Source organism: Podarcis pityusensis, assembly GCF_964106645.2.
Source record: "Podarcis pityusensis genome assembly, chromosome: 11".
Taxonomy (NCBI): domain Eukaryota; kingdom Metazoa; phylum Chordata; class Lepidosauria; order Squamata; family Lacertidae; genus Podarcis; species Podarcis pityusensis.
This window is the reverse complement of record NC_138036.1, coordinates 31371541-31388472: the sequence shown is the minus strand read 5'-3', so window position 1 is coordinate 31388472 and position 16932 is coordinate 31371541. Positions and strand designations below refer to the sequence as shown.

Below are 16932 nucleotides of genomic sequence, written 5' to 3'. Positions count from 1 at the left end.
GAACGTGGAATACAGTGTTACTGTTGTTTGTATTTGAACATTAATCCTATGCTTATGACATCTGACATCACTCTGCCAATTTGGGAGAAGGGAAGATGGCGACGAGGTAAGACGCATTTGCCGGAGTTCATTTCGAATCCTCCCTAAAATTTGTGCTGTGGCTCCCAGCCTTTCAAGTTTTTGCTGAAGATTGTATCAGGGTGTTGGAGCCCATGCCAGGAGTTCACATTGCTAATAACTGTAAAGCCTGCATCGTAAATCAGCTTTAATGAGCAGATAATTGCATTCTCCGGCAGCCTTGGAAGCAGCCTTCGACTTACTGGTTTTCCGCCAGCTCACATCCAGTTGTATTTCTATTTCTACTACCTTTTATTATCTTTTAAGCACTGCTATTTTAAAAGACTCATAATGATGGGCCAAGGCAAACGCCTAAGGGATTGTGACGAGGCTCTGCCCTCCCCAAGAGCCAAACAATTAAAAATCGACCCCCCCGTGTCTGACAAACGGAGTGACCCCATTGAACTCTGCTATAGGGTGAAAACTCAGAACCGTTTCTACCCTCTAATGTCTCCAGAAACAACGTCAACACCAGAGGAATTATTTTTACCCCAGACTAAAACTGCGGACGGCAAGCTTGGAGGAAGAGGGAGTGTCCCATTGAGGGTGGTGCAGGACGCTGGAACTGAGGACTGCGCAAGACAAGAACAACATGAACATCTCCATCTTGTGGTCAGAACCCTTAATTGCATATTCAAGAAGATTGATGTGCTAGCCTCCCAGTTATGTAACCTCGAACAGAAAATGGATAACTTCTGGTCAAAGTTTAAACCAACTGTAGATACGGGGGAATTGAAGTGCCAGAGGTCCTTGCCTTCTACCAAAAAAAGAAGTGTGATCCCTAAATATAAACCAAATCCTGCACTGAAACATCAAGCATTGTCCCTGCAACCTAAGAAAATCTGCCTAAACATCGGGGCAGGGTCACCAAGGTGGCTTACTCTGAGTGGGGTTAAAAAGCACCTAAGCAATCTCCTAAACATAGAAATCTCACAATGCGATCTCATTGCAGTATTACCTTTGAACCAGCACCTCGGGCAACAGAAAGTGATGCTTGCGTTTTACTCTCCAAGGATCCCTTCAGCTATCATCAGGCAGAAACCACTCTTGGCAAGGTACGATATCATCCCAACAAGAGTTTTTATGGATAGCATGATCCACCCCCTCCTACTTGCTGGTCACGGTACGGAGTGGACTCTGTCGGAGAGGTCGGGAGTACCTCGGGACATCGAGCCTCCTCTCCTGGAGGATAACCATCCGCACCGAAACTGGACTCACCCTACGTCCCCACGAGCTCTAAAGAAACCCACTGGCGCAAGTAATTCTCTGACCCCGCCGGAGGAAAGAGAGCTTTTAGCCACCTTTGGCGACCTTCCACCGAGAGAACAACAAGAAATAATTGATAGACTAGAAGTACTTAATCATCAGCTCATACATGTCCAGAAGAACGGAAAAGTCCTGCCCACTTTTCAGGATAACTCTGCCAGCTTTTCGGAGTCGTGGTTTAAGGAAGCAGGAAGTCTTCCATACCTTAGTCCAGCTCCTAAACCCATGCCTCCCCCACTTGTGGGCAAAACCCACCGACGCTTGGCAGACCCAGGTTTTGCCTCTCAAGTTGGCCCCTCATCCCAACTCTTGATAAATTTTGACTCGCCCTCCAAGAGTCCCCCGCTGAGGAGTGTAACTCAGAGTTCCTTCCACCAAAACAACTCCTTACCATCTAATCCATCAATGCCGGAACTGGAGTCCTCATACTCCCCTGAGCGGCATAGACCCGACATACAAACGGTACCAGTACGCCGAACATCCCCTGTACCTTTGCCAGCATCAGGTCAGGGGAGTGTCCCACCTACATCAAAAAATGGCCCGGATTTGATTGAAGACCCGACCGGACATATAAACCAAATGGTTTCATCGGCGACCTTTAGACCTTGCGGTGGGGCAGTCTCAGCAAATCCTGTGGAGTTTCCCACTGAAGTGTCCGCCCTTGGGTTAGCCAGCGGGAGACCCGTTTTGTCGCCCCAGTCAGAATACCTCACTACCAACTTCAAGACTAGGTACCTTCAGCAGGTGCCTGCTATGCAAAGTAAAATAACTGACTTTTTCGTGGGGTCTGCCTTGCCTCCAAAGGACTCACATCCCTCCCCGAAATGACAGCGAATTGGTTACAACAGGAACTCCCCCCTATCAGTCCTCAGCTGGAACATTGCGGGCTGGAGGGGGAAAAAACTTGACCCAGAATTCTTGGAGTATATTAACCTGTTTCATATCATCTTGTTCCAAGAATCGTGGGAAGTAGAGAGAATTGATCTAAATGGCTTTGAGCTTCTAGAACTCCCTGCCTGCCCCTCCCTGAAAGGAGGCCGCCCTAAAGGGGGCCTAATAATAGGCATCTCCCTCAACTTACATTCTAAATTTACTCTAGTACAGGCCTTGCCTCCTTACGCCCTTACCGGGCTGATTGCGGGGGAAAAGATCTCACTTCTAGTTACAAATGTTTACTTGCCACCCGGGGGTTCTTCCTCCGAACTGGGCTCTAAATGGGGCTCGCTAGAAGAGCATTTGCTCTCATGCTATGTCAAGTTTCCTAACACCCCGGCCATAATAGGTGGCGATTTTAATGCCCGCACAGCAGCAAATTGGGACTCGCTGACCAAAGCCAAATGGTGGGTTACCCCAAACATTGATAATTATGATCTGGAACATATCATGAGGAGAACTTCTAAAGACCAACGAGTTAATGAGGCTGGAGTATTCCTCTACCAAATGGCCATCCGTTTAAATCTGGTCCCCCTAAATGGCACATGCCTCCCTGATATTCCAGGGGATTTCACTCACCTGAGTGTTAAATCAAACAGCGTCCTCGATTACCTGCTGGTCTCCAGTGATCTACTTAAGTGTATTTCCACCTTTAAGATTGAGAATGTACAATCTAGTGATCATCTTCCCCTTGTAGCCAAGCTTTCCCTGAATTGGCAGTCGGAGGCCTATAGACATGCGACCCAGATGGTAACCAACGTATCTCTCCAAGTAAGAGGAATCAAATGGTCGGAGACCCAGGCTCAAAGGTATCAGGAATTCTTTCAAAAAGAAATCCTCGGACCCCATCCCTACATAGGCTCTGCCTCAGACGAGCATAGCATAGTGTTGAAACGCTTCCACCATCATACGACTGATCTTACGTCCTTCTTCAGGTTACCACCCAAAATATTAAATCGAAACGAGTATACTTACGGTGCCCCCTGGTATAACTCTCAGTGCAAACAAGCAAGACAGCGCCTTCGTGCTATATATAATGTATATAAGACCTCCGATGCATCTACTCTGCCAGCTAGTTATGCACAAGCCAAGCAAGTTTACAAACGCACGCAGAAAATTGCCAAACGTGAGTGGCAACATAATCGCTGGCAGGCCTTGATTACTGCTTCAAAATCACATAGATCCAGGGAATTCTGGTCTCTGATTAACAGAAGGGTGAGGAAATACCCAAGGGCAGTCATCCCTGCACCGACATGGGAATTGTTCCTGAAGAAATGTTTCTCACAGGCAGATGCTCCCTCCGACCATCTGATGCATCTGTTTTCCCACCTACCTATTTGGCCTCCCACCGATCCTGACGAAATAGCCAAGCTAATAGCCCAGCTGAAATCGGGCAAAGCCCCAGGGCCCGACCTGATCCCTGCTGAAGCCATCAAACTACACCCAAAATGGTGGGCTGGCATCTTGGCCAAAACCTTCGACGCAATCAACGCTTCTGGTCTCATCCCCAAAATATGGAAGGAGGCCATTATAGTACCAATTCATAAAAAAGGTTCTCCAATGGAGCCGGAAAATTACCGTAACATCAGCCTCCTTTCGATCATAGGGAAAATTTATGCCAGCTTTTTGCTGACGAAACTATTGCGATGGGTAGATGAGACTAACCAGATTGGCCACGAACAAGCAGGGTTCAGAATTAAACGCTCTACAACTGATCATGCGATAGTTCTTTACCATCTGGCACGGAAGTACTCCTCCCCTCCCCGGGGCTACCTGTGTGCTGCCTTCTTAGATCTTAAGGCAGCCTTTGACAGCGTTCCTAGAAATATTCTTTGGGAGAAACTTGCGAAACAGGGCATCGATAGAAGACTCTTATGGCTTATAAGTCAGCTCCACGAAGGTACCCTTGCCAGAGTGAGACTTACTCCTGCGGGCGACCTCACAAATTCGATACCAATAAACAAGGGAGTGCGCCAAGGATGTATATTGGCTCCCTGCCTATTCAATCTATTCATCAGCGACATGCGAGCACCCCTAGTCAACTCATCTCCAAGTACACATGCGCCTAGACTAGCGGATTACCGCTGTCCACTCCTTTTATATGCGGACGACGCGGTAATTCTATCTTATACACGTGTTGGACTAACCAGAGCTCTGAAGATCTTTGCCACGTATTGTCAACTCAACCAATTAACCATCAATCATGCTAAATCTAAGATTCTGATTTTCGCCAGAAGTCGGAGATTATACGAATGGAAGCTTGGTGGAGCAAAAATAGAGCAAGTCCTAAAATTTCAATACCTAGGAGTTATTTTTCAATACAATTTGGGGTGGAAAGCACATATTCAACACCTACTTAATAAGGCCAAAACTCTGTCATATGCGCTCCTCCGATTTTTCTTTTCGGATGGAGCTTTGCATGTTCCCTCGGCCCTAAAGGTGTTCAAGGCAAAAGTGGTTCCCGTGCTTGCTTATGCTGCCCCGCTCTGGGCCGTGATGACAGACCTTGCTCCTCTTGAGGCTCTGCAAAACCAATTCCTACGTCGGCTCCTAATGCTCCCCCTGTGCGTAAGCAACGCAGCCATGCGACTAGAATTGAAGATCGCATCCTTAGAAACTTGCCTGTGGAAGCAAGTCTTCAATTATTGGTTATCATTGTGGCATAGATTACCAGACCATTACCTTGCCCAATGCTTATGGCGAGATGAATTCTCCAGCCTTTGGACCAGTAGAATTCATGCCAAACTCCTGAGCTATGGAATCTCTCCCTTAGATTCCCTAAAACTAGATCAAATCACTGCTCAAAGACTGATCCGCCAAAGACTGGATGACATCGATTTACAGCGAAATTATATGCTGGGGGGAGGTGTTTGTTCGCCCCAGAACATTGGTATCACTTTAACTTACTGCGTTCCATCATACCTCTCCTCCCTTTCGACTGTTGCCCATAGGCTGGCCTTCACCAAAGCGAGGTTTAATGTTTTTCCCTCCAATGTCCTGAGACATAGATTCTCAAAGGGCCAAACCTCCGCCATGTGCGAATGTGATAAGGAGACGCCGGAGTCGCTTCAGCACATTATGTTCACTTGCCCCTTATTCAAGGTGCCACGGGCAAATTTGTTGGGATCAATCATACAGAAACTAGAGGGTACTCCACCAAAATTCCACCTTGCCCAAATCTTGCAGGATAAGGATACCCATACGACCCTGAAAGTGGCTAGGTTCCTGGTCGCTGTCCTTACCCAAAAGCGTTGCCAAGGAGCACCACAAGCTAATTAAGGCGTAGTATGCCATTCCATCTTATAGTATTTTATTGTTATAGTAGTGTTTTAGCGGCTGTTTTTTCCCACGTGCACAGGCTGTTATTTATGTCTTGTTTTTATCTGTATGGGCCTACGGCCGTAATAAATTATTATTATTATTACTCTGCCAATTTTATTTTATGTATTTGGAAAGCACTCTCGTTATATCTTCCAAATCTCAATAAAAGCATTATTAAAACGTTAAGAGATTTTTATCAACATTTTTTTTACATGTACTGCTGAATTCTAAAGTATATTATCCAGGTTTGAAGTAATTAGAAAACTACAATAACCTCAATGAAATGGAAGAAAATTATAACATGGAAGAAATAACGCACAGTTTAAGAGAATGATGAAAGAACACTTAACCTCATATAAATGGCATATTATCTGGAAATGAAGTAGGCTATTAAAATTTTAAGTTATAAATATTTTTTACATGCTTTCCTGAGCTCCTAAACCACGTGCTTAGGGCCTCTTATCTTGAAGTTCTTCTACAAAAATATATCTTAACTTCAAATTCTGTGCAATCCTGTACTGAGAGCATAACACGCTAACCTGGTATAACGAATAAATTATCCAATGTGGTTATTTCAAACTACTCCCAAGTAGCTCCCTGACCCAGAGCCTGCTAAAAAATGAAAGAATTGCATTACTTAAGTTATTTATTTGATTAGAATTGTACTGGAGCTTAAAGACTGGTACTGGTACAAAACATTAAAAATTAAAATTCATTACACTCTTAAAATTCTTTTTATAAACCCCTTTAAGGGTTTTTGTTTTACAATCAATCAGTATATAAATTTTGTGAAATAAATAAATTTATTTAAAATGATCACACACTATGCCTGGCTACTGCCTGTTACTAGCTACAGTCTTATTTTTCATTCCACTCTCATAAAATCTGAAGGTTATTGCATTTTGGGGTGTATTTATTTTTACATGTTAGTAAGCTTTGTTGTATTTTATGGATTTAAAGTCAATTTGAGACATTTGATAAATGAAATAAATAATAATAATAATAATAATACATCCAATTTCCCGGTTTCAAAAATATGCAACAAAATTTTATGCTACAAAAGACATACACAGTGGAGAATTTCTTCCTTCCTTAAGCAAAAGCTAATTAGGATTGTTTCCTGAACCCACTCTTATGTAAGTCTACATAGAGTTTGAGGATTTTTACTGAACACAGCAGAGTAGGACAGGCCTGTCATTAAATAACAGGAGATCGGAATGGTGATCTTTACTGAGACTGGGTTTTATGAAGGTCACTGACAAAAGCCAATGACAAAGCACCCATTGAGTTCACTGTTCATTTTTCACACTGTAAGCATTTTAGATGCCATGAGAAATAACACTGAACACTCACTAAATTACAGCTGCTATATTTCTGCATTAACTCGCTCTATGCAGAAACACTGCACCAAACCCAAGAGATTTGAAATACCTTACTGTTAGCAGGAAATTATTGGGCTTTCAATGTACAAGTACTGTGAAAATTTCCTTCATTTACACTCTGACTGAGCGATACTTGTTCTATACAAAGAATGAAACATATTTACCAAGGTGATCAAGGGAGGTTTGCTGTTGGGATTACACCTTGTCTTCTATCCCTGTGACTCAAACTGAGCTGACACAAAAAAATTGAATTAGAGCTGTTTTTAATTTGCTCAGTGTGAACATTCTTTTGTAAATAATTGACAGCTCTACATGCCATAATGGCAGATTTTTAAAAAACAGAACCACTCTACATAAGCATCTTAACAGGAGGATGATCATGGTTAGAGATCATTTGGTTTGTTCCTACAGTTGTTTATATACTCTGTAAAATAATATTTCAAGTCTTAGCAAGTGCAATTGCTGAGTGGTCTAGTACTGATCCAGAGTGTTATCACAGAGAACTGGTTGGATGAGGTGGGGATGTAAACCTATTTCAGTTCCTGCCCCAGAAGACTGATGGATCCAAGTGGTTTTTTAATGGCTCTCTTGGGAATTTCCATGATACTCAATCCTGTTGATATTCTGTTTGGCCTCCGAAATGGGGAAAGGACCCTTCTGATACAATTCCTTCTCCTTGCCTTGTGACCCAAGGAGTTGACAGTAATGAAATGACAAGGTGGACAACTAGATCAACAATGGTGGAAGACTTGAACTTTTTAGAGCAGGGGTCCTCAAACCGGATCGCCTGCCAGGGTCCTGAACCCAGCCCACCCGGCAATTGCTGAACCCACTGCTGGCTAACGGGCCTATGGCCCTCCTCTCGCAGCCTGCCTCCCTCCATCGCCCCCCTCCCCTCTCCCCAAACATCCCGCTGCCCGGAGCAGGGAGAGATTTACATGCATGATATACATACTTTGCATTTCATGAACTCGGGCGGAGGCGCCTTCCTGCACTTCTGTTGCCATCTGAGCGTCTCCGTTAATCCCCTTCTTGCCATTCTCAGCATTGCCACTGGTGCTTCCGACCTCTTTTCACACCCACCCGCCCAAATTGCTTTTTCTTAGTTACACCCCACAAGTGCACCACAGCAAGGCACAACACACCCCACCAGTGCTGGATTTACATATAAGCTAAACAAGCTATAGCTTAGGGTCCCACTCTTTTGGGGGGGCCCAAAAAAATTAAAGAAAAAAATATGTGCAGTGTGCATAGGAATTTGTTCATATTTTTTTCAAACAACAGTCTGCCCCCCAACAGTGTCTGAAGGACAGTGAACTGGCCCCCTGTTTAAAAAGTTTGAGGACCCCTGTTTTAGAGGTTATTCTGTGGTGATAACAACAAATTAATCTTTCTTTTCCACCACCATTGCATCTGTTCATGGTCCGTTGGTTGAGTTGTTCTGAGTCATCAGAGGGCTTTTAGATATCAGACTGGAAAAGAGGACAGCTCAATGTCTCATTGGGGACAATCTGTGGATAAAGCCGCTTGTATCCATCTTGACATAGATGCTGCCCCAACAGTTAAAAGGTTCCATTTTAGGACAAAAAAAAGGCTGGGGAGATCTAAGAAACTAGGACAAACTGCACTTGAATATTTCTGCTGAAAACCTATAGTGAAAATAGTTAGGGTCCACCTCCTGAAATCATGAATGATATTTTTTTCTGTTTTTAATGCAAGTGAGGTATTGGCTATGGTAGGGAGTTCTGCACAAGGTAATTAATGATGAACTAAGAAACCGGCTTTGACTGGCTGAATAAACCAAGTGAGGGTAGCCAATAGGTCTCAAATCCCTGTTGCATGCAAAGCAGACTCCAGCGGATTGAGCAGATATACTTTGATCCAACAGTCAAGAAGGCCGTTTCTGCATGTGTTGCAGAGGAAAGTGAGAGGCAAATGCAGCTTGTCAATCTGGGAAGATATCCTAACTAGGAGAAGAAAAGGCTAAGGATCTTTGTATACACTGCCCAGACTTGCATCCTGGAGAGGTTACTTCACTGCTGCTAATGCACCAGTTTGATTTCACTTTTGGAGGCACACTCCATTGTCTCTTGAGACAGACGGATGCCAACAAGAACGCAAGGGGTGGGGGACTGTGGGAGGACAGATAACCGGGATTCTACACATCTTATCCACCAATGTTCCAGTAATGCAAGTTGAGCCTTTAGCCTTTTATTCTCCCACCCCCATCTTTACTCTTCCTTCTCTTTCATCCACACACTGTTCTGTCCTTATCTATTTTAACAGACCCAAAGAAGCACCACATGCTGATTTCTAGGCAACCTGAATATATTCCCCTTCCTCACCCAATCCTGGTAAAAGGGCCAGGAAATATTTAAAACAGGAGGTAGGAGACCTAGCCATGGCCTACAGAACATCTCTGAATGAGGGAAACATATGGAATGATCACCTAAAGGAAATGGCATCAAGGCTGGTACCAGCAACAAATTCTAATTAATGTTCAAAAATATGACCTGCAATCCATAGTGCAATTTATTTCTCCAACTAGTATTTTGATTATACCATAGTTTATACCAGTTGCTAGGGAGCACACTCAGGGATAATGCTGTTGTGCTTGTGTCCTGCTGGTATAGTTCCTATAGGCTACTAGATGCTTTTTTTGAGATGAGAAAGCTGGTCTGTCTAGATTTTTGGCTTGATCCTTGCCTTGGGTTTCTGACAAAACCAACAGTTAATTCCTGGTTTAGTTCTAGAATACAATTATTTTTCCTTGGAACCAGTTTGACATTCCTACTGAATGCTGGGTTTCATTAAATTTGTTTACATTTTTTTTCCTAAGTAATGTTTGTTAAGTTTTTACTTCAGGTTTTTTGCCCTCTAGCAAATACTTTGGTTTTGCTAATATTTACATTTTTGTTCATGCTATTTATTTCAACACAAAAATGAGAATGGTTTGGTTTTTAATTCCCAATCCACTGATTTGTTTAGGGGGAAAGATTTAATAAACCCTAAGAATTGGAATATTTTCATCTGCAATGATGTATGCAAAACAATACTGATGTCACAATTAATTTGATGGGCAAAATGGCCTAAGTCCCAGATTTTTCACATGGACAGTACTTGTGACTATACAGAAATCTGTGCCTACATAGATATTTAAGATGCAGCAATTTGTGCCTACATAGATGTGTAAGATGATGTCCTTTACTGGAAGTACACAAATTTAAGCAGGCTGGTGTTTCGCTTTCAAATGAAGAGATCATGTTCGGCACCCACAACTTGCCAGCTGATTCATCCAGCAGATATCTTTGTATCCTCAGAACGTATTCCACATTGAGTCATGCCATCTGCAGTAGCCACAAGCAGCAAAGCATGCAGAACACATATAGATAGATCAAGTTACATTAAAACTAAGTAAATCCTCAAGAGTTTTACAGGAAATCATCACTGCCTTCATCCTACAGGTGATAAATTATTTGGAGAAGGACTGCACTCATTTTGGGCTTTGTAAAATGCTAAACCTATTACTAACACATAGGCATGGGTCACATGTCACATTAAAACATGGTTAGTAGTGAAATATGGTCTAATGCAAAGCAGTATGTAGTACCTGGCCATGACAAAAGCAACCAACAACAAGAGTTGTCCGTCCAAATCTGGGCTTGTGTTTTATTTGGGCGGGTGGGGGGAGAACAAATCATGAGCCCAGGTTCAGACAACACAGCAAGGCAAGGCTTGTGAGTTGTTGCTCTTGGCACAACATGGCCAGGTGGGGGAGAAGCAAACCAGGGTCCCTTCCAACTTCTATGATTCTAGTCTATGATTTTTGAGGAGCATGCAACAACATGCTGCTTGTTCTCATTAAACCACAGTTGATATTTAACTATAATTTAGCATGATATGTGACCAGAGCCATAGGATTTAACCTCTTTCCGTTTAGTAAATGCAATTAAAAAACCAAAGCTTTTAAAAAGAAATCCTAGAAATTAGCTACAGGGGGAGAAATCTGTAAAATTTTCACAAATATCAAGAAAGTTATCCATGGCACAGCTTTCTCTAGAAAAGCAATTTTCCTATCCCATCTATGTATATGAGTTATAGATGGGTGGGAATTATCTCCCAGAGCAAACAATATGAGGTGGTTGTTGTTGTTGTTGTTGTTGTTGTTGTTGTTTTCAACTAAAAATATTCTAAAATTTGATGTTCAACAAGGAATGGTTTGAGTTAAAGTAAACATTGCTTCATTTTAGTAATTATATAGCCAACAATTTAGGATGATTTGCTTATGTCTCACTATTTAGCAGTAATCACATTTTCCGAATAATGTTAATCAAGCAAACAAAAACAATGTTTTCATTATTAACATCTATGTTAAGGGATCTCTTATCTGTCTGAAATAGTTAGACAGAGAGAGGTCATGCTCATATTTAACACATTTACTTTATTAGCATGCACTAGTTGGGCTACCAAGTGTTAACAAAGTAAAAAGCCAGAAAGCAATGGGATTTATTATCTTGAAAACTATTGTCACATTTTTCTCTTTAATCAACAATAACTACCTCAACCTACAACACAGTGGTTTCATTCACAGGGAATGGTAAGCCTTGTCTGAAATAAACCATGGCTTACCATGCTAGTGCCTGCTACTCAATCTTACTCACTTCACTGCTCCTTTTCCAGAGGCAGAAAACAAATCACTGAGTAGCTGCTTAGCATCACATGCAAACCAGCACTCATGGCTAGCACTCAGGGCAATTCAGTCAGATGGGCAGGGTACAATTATTATTATTATTATTATTATTATTATTATTATTATTAAAAATAGTAAGAATAAATAAATTTATTACCCACTCTTCTCCCTAAAGTCTCAGGGTAGGTTACAACAATTTAAAATACATTAAATACATTAAAAACCGTTTAAAATAACTTACAAGCACACATACAAGTACAGTAAGTACTAAAAATAACTCCAATCTGGAAGTTACCAAAGCACAGATTACAATGGCTTTGTCATTTATGTCCAAAAGGTTATTGCAGAGCTGAAAAAGGTTCAGAAAACAGCAACCAAAATGACCAAGGGCTGGAGTACAATATGTGGCACTTTTTAGTTTAGAAAAAGAGTAGAGTAAGGGGGGGACAGGATGGAAGCGTATAATAAGATTGTGCATAATGTGGAAAAACTGGAGGGGGGGAGAAATCTCCTGCATCCTTAGTACTGGAACCAAGGGTTATTCAATGAAACTGAATATTGAAAGATTTATGACAGCCAAAAGAATGTACTTCTTTAAACTGTGCATTGTTAAACTATGGAATTTGCTCCCACAAGTTGTTGTGATAGCCACCAACTCTGATGGCTTTAAAAGAGGATCAGATAAATTCATGAAGGATGAGGTTATCAATGGGTCCTAGCCAAGACAGCTATGTTCCACCTCCACTGTCAAAAACAATAATAATTAATAAAGTCAGTTTGCCTCTGAATATCAGTTGCTGGGAATCACAATTACAGAGAGTGCTGCTCCACTCAGGTCCTTCTTGTGGGCTTCGCATAAGCACCTGTTGGCAACTGTGACATCAGGCAGGACACAGGTGGCGGGGATAGAGCAGAGGCACAATATAGGGATAAAAGGTATGAGAAATCTATTTCCTGCATACTGCTCCCCAAACTGCAACTGTGAAGAGAGGGATGGAAAGACTAGCACAATACACCTATCTATCTAAGTATTTCCAGAGAGAGATTCCTAGAAATACTGAGATAGTAGGTTACAATCTTTAAATTACAGCAATAAAGTCCAAAACATTAAGTAGAATAATAAATAAATAAAAACGGAGAGCTAAAAACTGGACTCAGCTTTAAAAAACAACACCTCAAATCAAAGTATTTGCTTTTTCCAGCTCTGTGGCTAACAGCAGTATGACAGGGAACATTTGAATTGGAGAAATGACATGGAAAGGAAAAGTTAAAACCTGCCCCCCCACCATACACACTACAGCCCCAGTACAACATTGCTGCTTTAAAAAAAGAAGTAGTAGTCAAGAGATCCATTTACAAATCTCCTGTGTCACATATAGTTTGGCCCTAAGACAATGAACTGTGAAAAACTTTGCATAGCAAAACACTTTGCACTTTACATAATGGGACTCTACTTAGTTTGAAAAAGTTTCCCAATTCACCATCTTATCACAGACAGTGCTTCTGCCTTTTTACCAGCAACATTTTAAAATCTCCTCTCCCATTCTTCCCACTTTTCGTTTAATATCCAGTCTAGGGAAGAGTCTTGCAAAACATGAAAGTTAGCTTTCTATTTTGGGACTACTGATTGGTCCTAATACAGACATTACATTGTTACTGCTGGTTTGTACTTAATATTAAGCTAATTCATTTGAATGGCTGAAATGGTTGTATATGATTATATGCTCTTAATTTTCCTGAAAGAAAGCAATTTGCAACAACTTCATAAAATATGGTATTATTCCAATAGTGCAGACAGACATTCAGGATCAGAATGCTAGTTGTTGACAAGTCATATCCTTCACACAGCCCACCATTTCATGGAGCGCCTTCATTAGCATAAAAACTAATCCAATTAATGTTATTTCACTTCTGATGCAATATTTATTTTAATTTCAGTGACTACAGTAATGCACCAGTGATGTACCTGAGAACTTCATATTTTCTTCTGTCTTAGTGAATTACATTTGCTTTTCAAATGCCTCCTTAATATTTCATCTTGTCTGCCAAAAATTTATGTTTTGTTCTATTAGAAACTATTAGATTGAATTCCCATTATATAGAGAATCCCTTTGTAGTGTGAATATAGTCTTCTACCCTGTCAAGCAGCCATAGCAGGTTTCTTCCTTGCCTTTTTCCTTCTTTGTTCCAGGGCTATGCATAAATTCAGTTTCTCTAATAAGGTATTCTTCAGCAGCCTTCATGCCAATCGTATGGACTTTAATTTCCTAACTTTTCCCTCCAGGCTGCTCCTAATTAATATCCTAATTTTTGAAGTTATTTAGGTTTAGTAGTACAATGATCCTTCTCAGTGTGATCAGCCCTCTAACTTTTTAGCAATCACCGTTACTTAGCTGCTCAACCAGTTGTTTTCCAACTTATTCCCTATAATGTCCAAAAAAAAAAGAACAATTTTGTTTTAGAATTATAAACTAATTCTCTTTAGTTGCAGGGTAGCTTTCTTTGAGTAGCCCAAGCCTTGCTCAGCTTCACTGTAGCACAATTTGACTAAAATCGCATGAGTTACCTTGCAGTACCTTGTTTGCTCCTGATTTGTGTGTAGCACACTGTACTTTGGATTTTAAAAATTCATTGATGTGCTCGATGTGAAATCTAGATGATTTTGAGATATAGACTTCTTCATGCTGAGCACAAGTTTTTCATTTTGGTGCAAAGGCATCAGCTGAGCTATAGGCAAAACAGTGGCTAGCCTCAGTCATACTGCTATGCTACTCACTTTCCTCCTGTAGCTGAAAGGACTTGTAGCAGCCTGTGCAGCATTGTGGAGCTGCAGAGCCACCCTCCTAACACCAGTGTCACCAGGGTGGATACAAATCAATGATTTTTTTTTTTTAAATCAGATTTTTAAAATTTAAATCGGAATTTTTTTTATTTAAATCAGATTTTTTAAAAAAAGCTTTTGAAGGAAAAATCTTCCTAAAGATAGTTTTATGTTTGTTACATTATAGTCCAAAGGCTATTCATGAGGAAATAAGGATTTGTTTCAAGTTTTTCATGTGTGGTAAAACTCAGTCTGTTTATAATAAAAAAAAATTGTTTAACCACATCAGTTAACAAACATGGATACATATGCTATAATGTTATGTTTTAGTTAAATAAATTGTTTAAATTGTTACTAATGATTATTTTTCTACTTCCAAGAAAGTATAGCAGAAAAGTTGTCCAAATATAAACAGTTAACTTATTAAACTTCACAATAATTTCATAATTATCTGTCTATGTATTTCTAATAGTATAACTAAATCAGTAATTTTTGATATAACTACTCTGAAAATTTATTATTCCAAAAATGAAACCTTCATCTGGTTGTAAATATTAAGATTATACCGGCAAGAATGAGTCTTTCTGTAAAAAAAATGATTTAAATCAAGTCTTACTGACTAGTGATTTAAATCAAGTCTTACTGAGTAGTGATTTAAATCAATTTGATTTAAATCAAATCCACCCTGAGTGTCACTGCAGCTTACTTTAATAGGGCTGGGGTGGAGGGGAGTGGCAACACCAGTCAAGAGGGCAGCTCTAAGCTCCACCCCACCCCACAGGCTGCTACTGTACTTCCCACCACCTTCTTGAGAATCAACATCTACTTGAATTGTGCAGGCTAGCACAAAGCTGCAGGTTACACTGTAAGCACACACAAGTACACGGCCTACCAAGAAGCAGAACAGAAGCAACTCACTTTTCAAAACTAGTTGTGGACCTGACTTTGGTATCAGATATAAACAGCAACCCTTCCAATGTGTGTATATTTCCTTGTGTAACTAGTTCTAGACTCTCTTCAAAGTGCAAATATACTTCAACGAAGATTATGCAACTTGCTGATAATGCAGTTGCTGAACTGTCACAGATACCAAATATCAAAATATCAAAATGTTTTCAATAACATAGGTACTTATTGTATAAGTTGTACTTACCCCAATATGTGCAAAGGTTATTTCATCACGCTCACTAGCCATATCCTCTATGTCTGCTGTGACACTTCCACCCTTCATTTGAAAGTGTGTTTTAGTCATATAGCCATCATCAACAGAGTCCTGTGTTTAAAGAAAATAAATGGCATTGCTATCTTTTCACCAGAAACCTCAGCAATTCAATAAATGAAACATTTAGGCCTCAGTAACTGATATATATTTCTTAACAGATATGGTTAAAAATGTTCAGCAGAATTCACAATTATTCTTCACTACTCTATTTTATGTCTTTTTTACTTGCAAATGGTGTCCTGCACAATACTTTCCACCAGGTATTGTGGTGCTGTTGTTGTTTTAAAAAAACAATTTTTATGGAGGAATCATGGTGGCTGCAACAGCACAAAACAGCTCCTGAAGCCAGCCAGAGTAAACGGCTCTGTCTGGCTGACTCCCGGGCTCCCAGGACTGCTGCTGCCAGCACTCCCAGTGGAGAGGAATCACGGGTGCCTGGTGCGTCTATCAGAGGAGCCAAAACACACACCTCATAACCTTGATTGAGCCAGGAAGGCACCTGGCCACCCATCCAACAGCCCAGAGGAGCTACAAAACCAGGTGGACAGTGGAGCTAATGCGAAGAGGGAGAAAGAAAGGGGGAAAGAGGAAGAAAAAGAAAGGAAGAAAAAGAAAAAGGAGCCCCAACTTTACTGCTGGCGTACCACCCATTATTCCACCATGCAGCACAAAACCTCCAGATAAAAACCTGGCAAACCAAAGGCTTATATCGCCTAAGAGACTTTTATAAAAATAACAAACCTTTGTCAACACAAGAAATACAAGACAAACTAGAAGACACCCAAATGCCCTGGTTAACACAACACCAACTACATGCCCTCTTAAACAACCCAACAGTAAAATCAGCAGCAACTAGGCCCCTAACAACCTTTGAAAACCTCCTCCTAACAACAAAGGGAAATGGTAAAGGGATGGTATCCGCAATATACAAAATACTACTCCAAAATCTCACAAACCCCCTAGATGTAATCAAAAATCAATGGGAGAATGACATAGGCTATGAGATTAACCCCACTCAATTGACCAAAATGTGGTCTTAAACCCCCTTTAAATCCGTATCAACGAAAAGAAAAGAACTCACTCTGAAACTCACCTACAGGTGGTACCTAACACCAAGAAAACTAGCGCTAATACGCCCAGGAACTGCACCAAAATGCTGGAGAGGGTGCACCTCCACAGG

At 40.9% G+C, this 16932-nt stretch overlaps 1 protein-coding gene across 4 annotated transcripts in view; it reads right to left on the bottom strand.

The window, feature by feature from the left end:
• Positions 1-16932, bottom strand: part of ATG10 (autophagy related 10) — a 109120-nt gene that overhangs the window by 77271 nt on the left and 14917 nt on the right. For all 4 annotated transcript variants that reach the window (XM_080973077.1, XM_080973074.1, XM_080973075.1 and 1 more), the window contains exon 3: positions 15684-15803. In XM_080973077.1, the coding sequence (XP_080829203.1) occupies positions 15684-15803 (120 nt within the window). The remainder of the gene's footprint in view (positions 1-15683; positions 15804-16932) is intronic.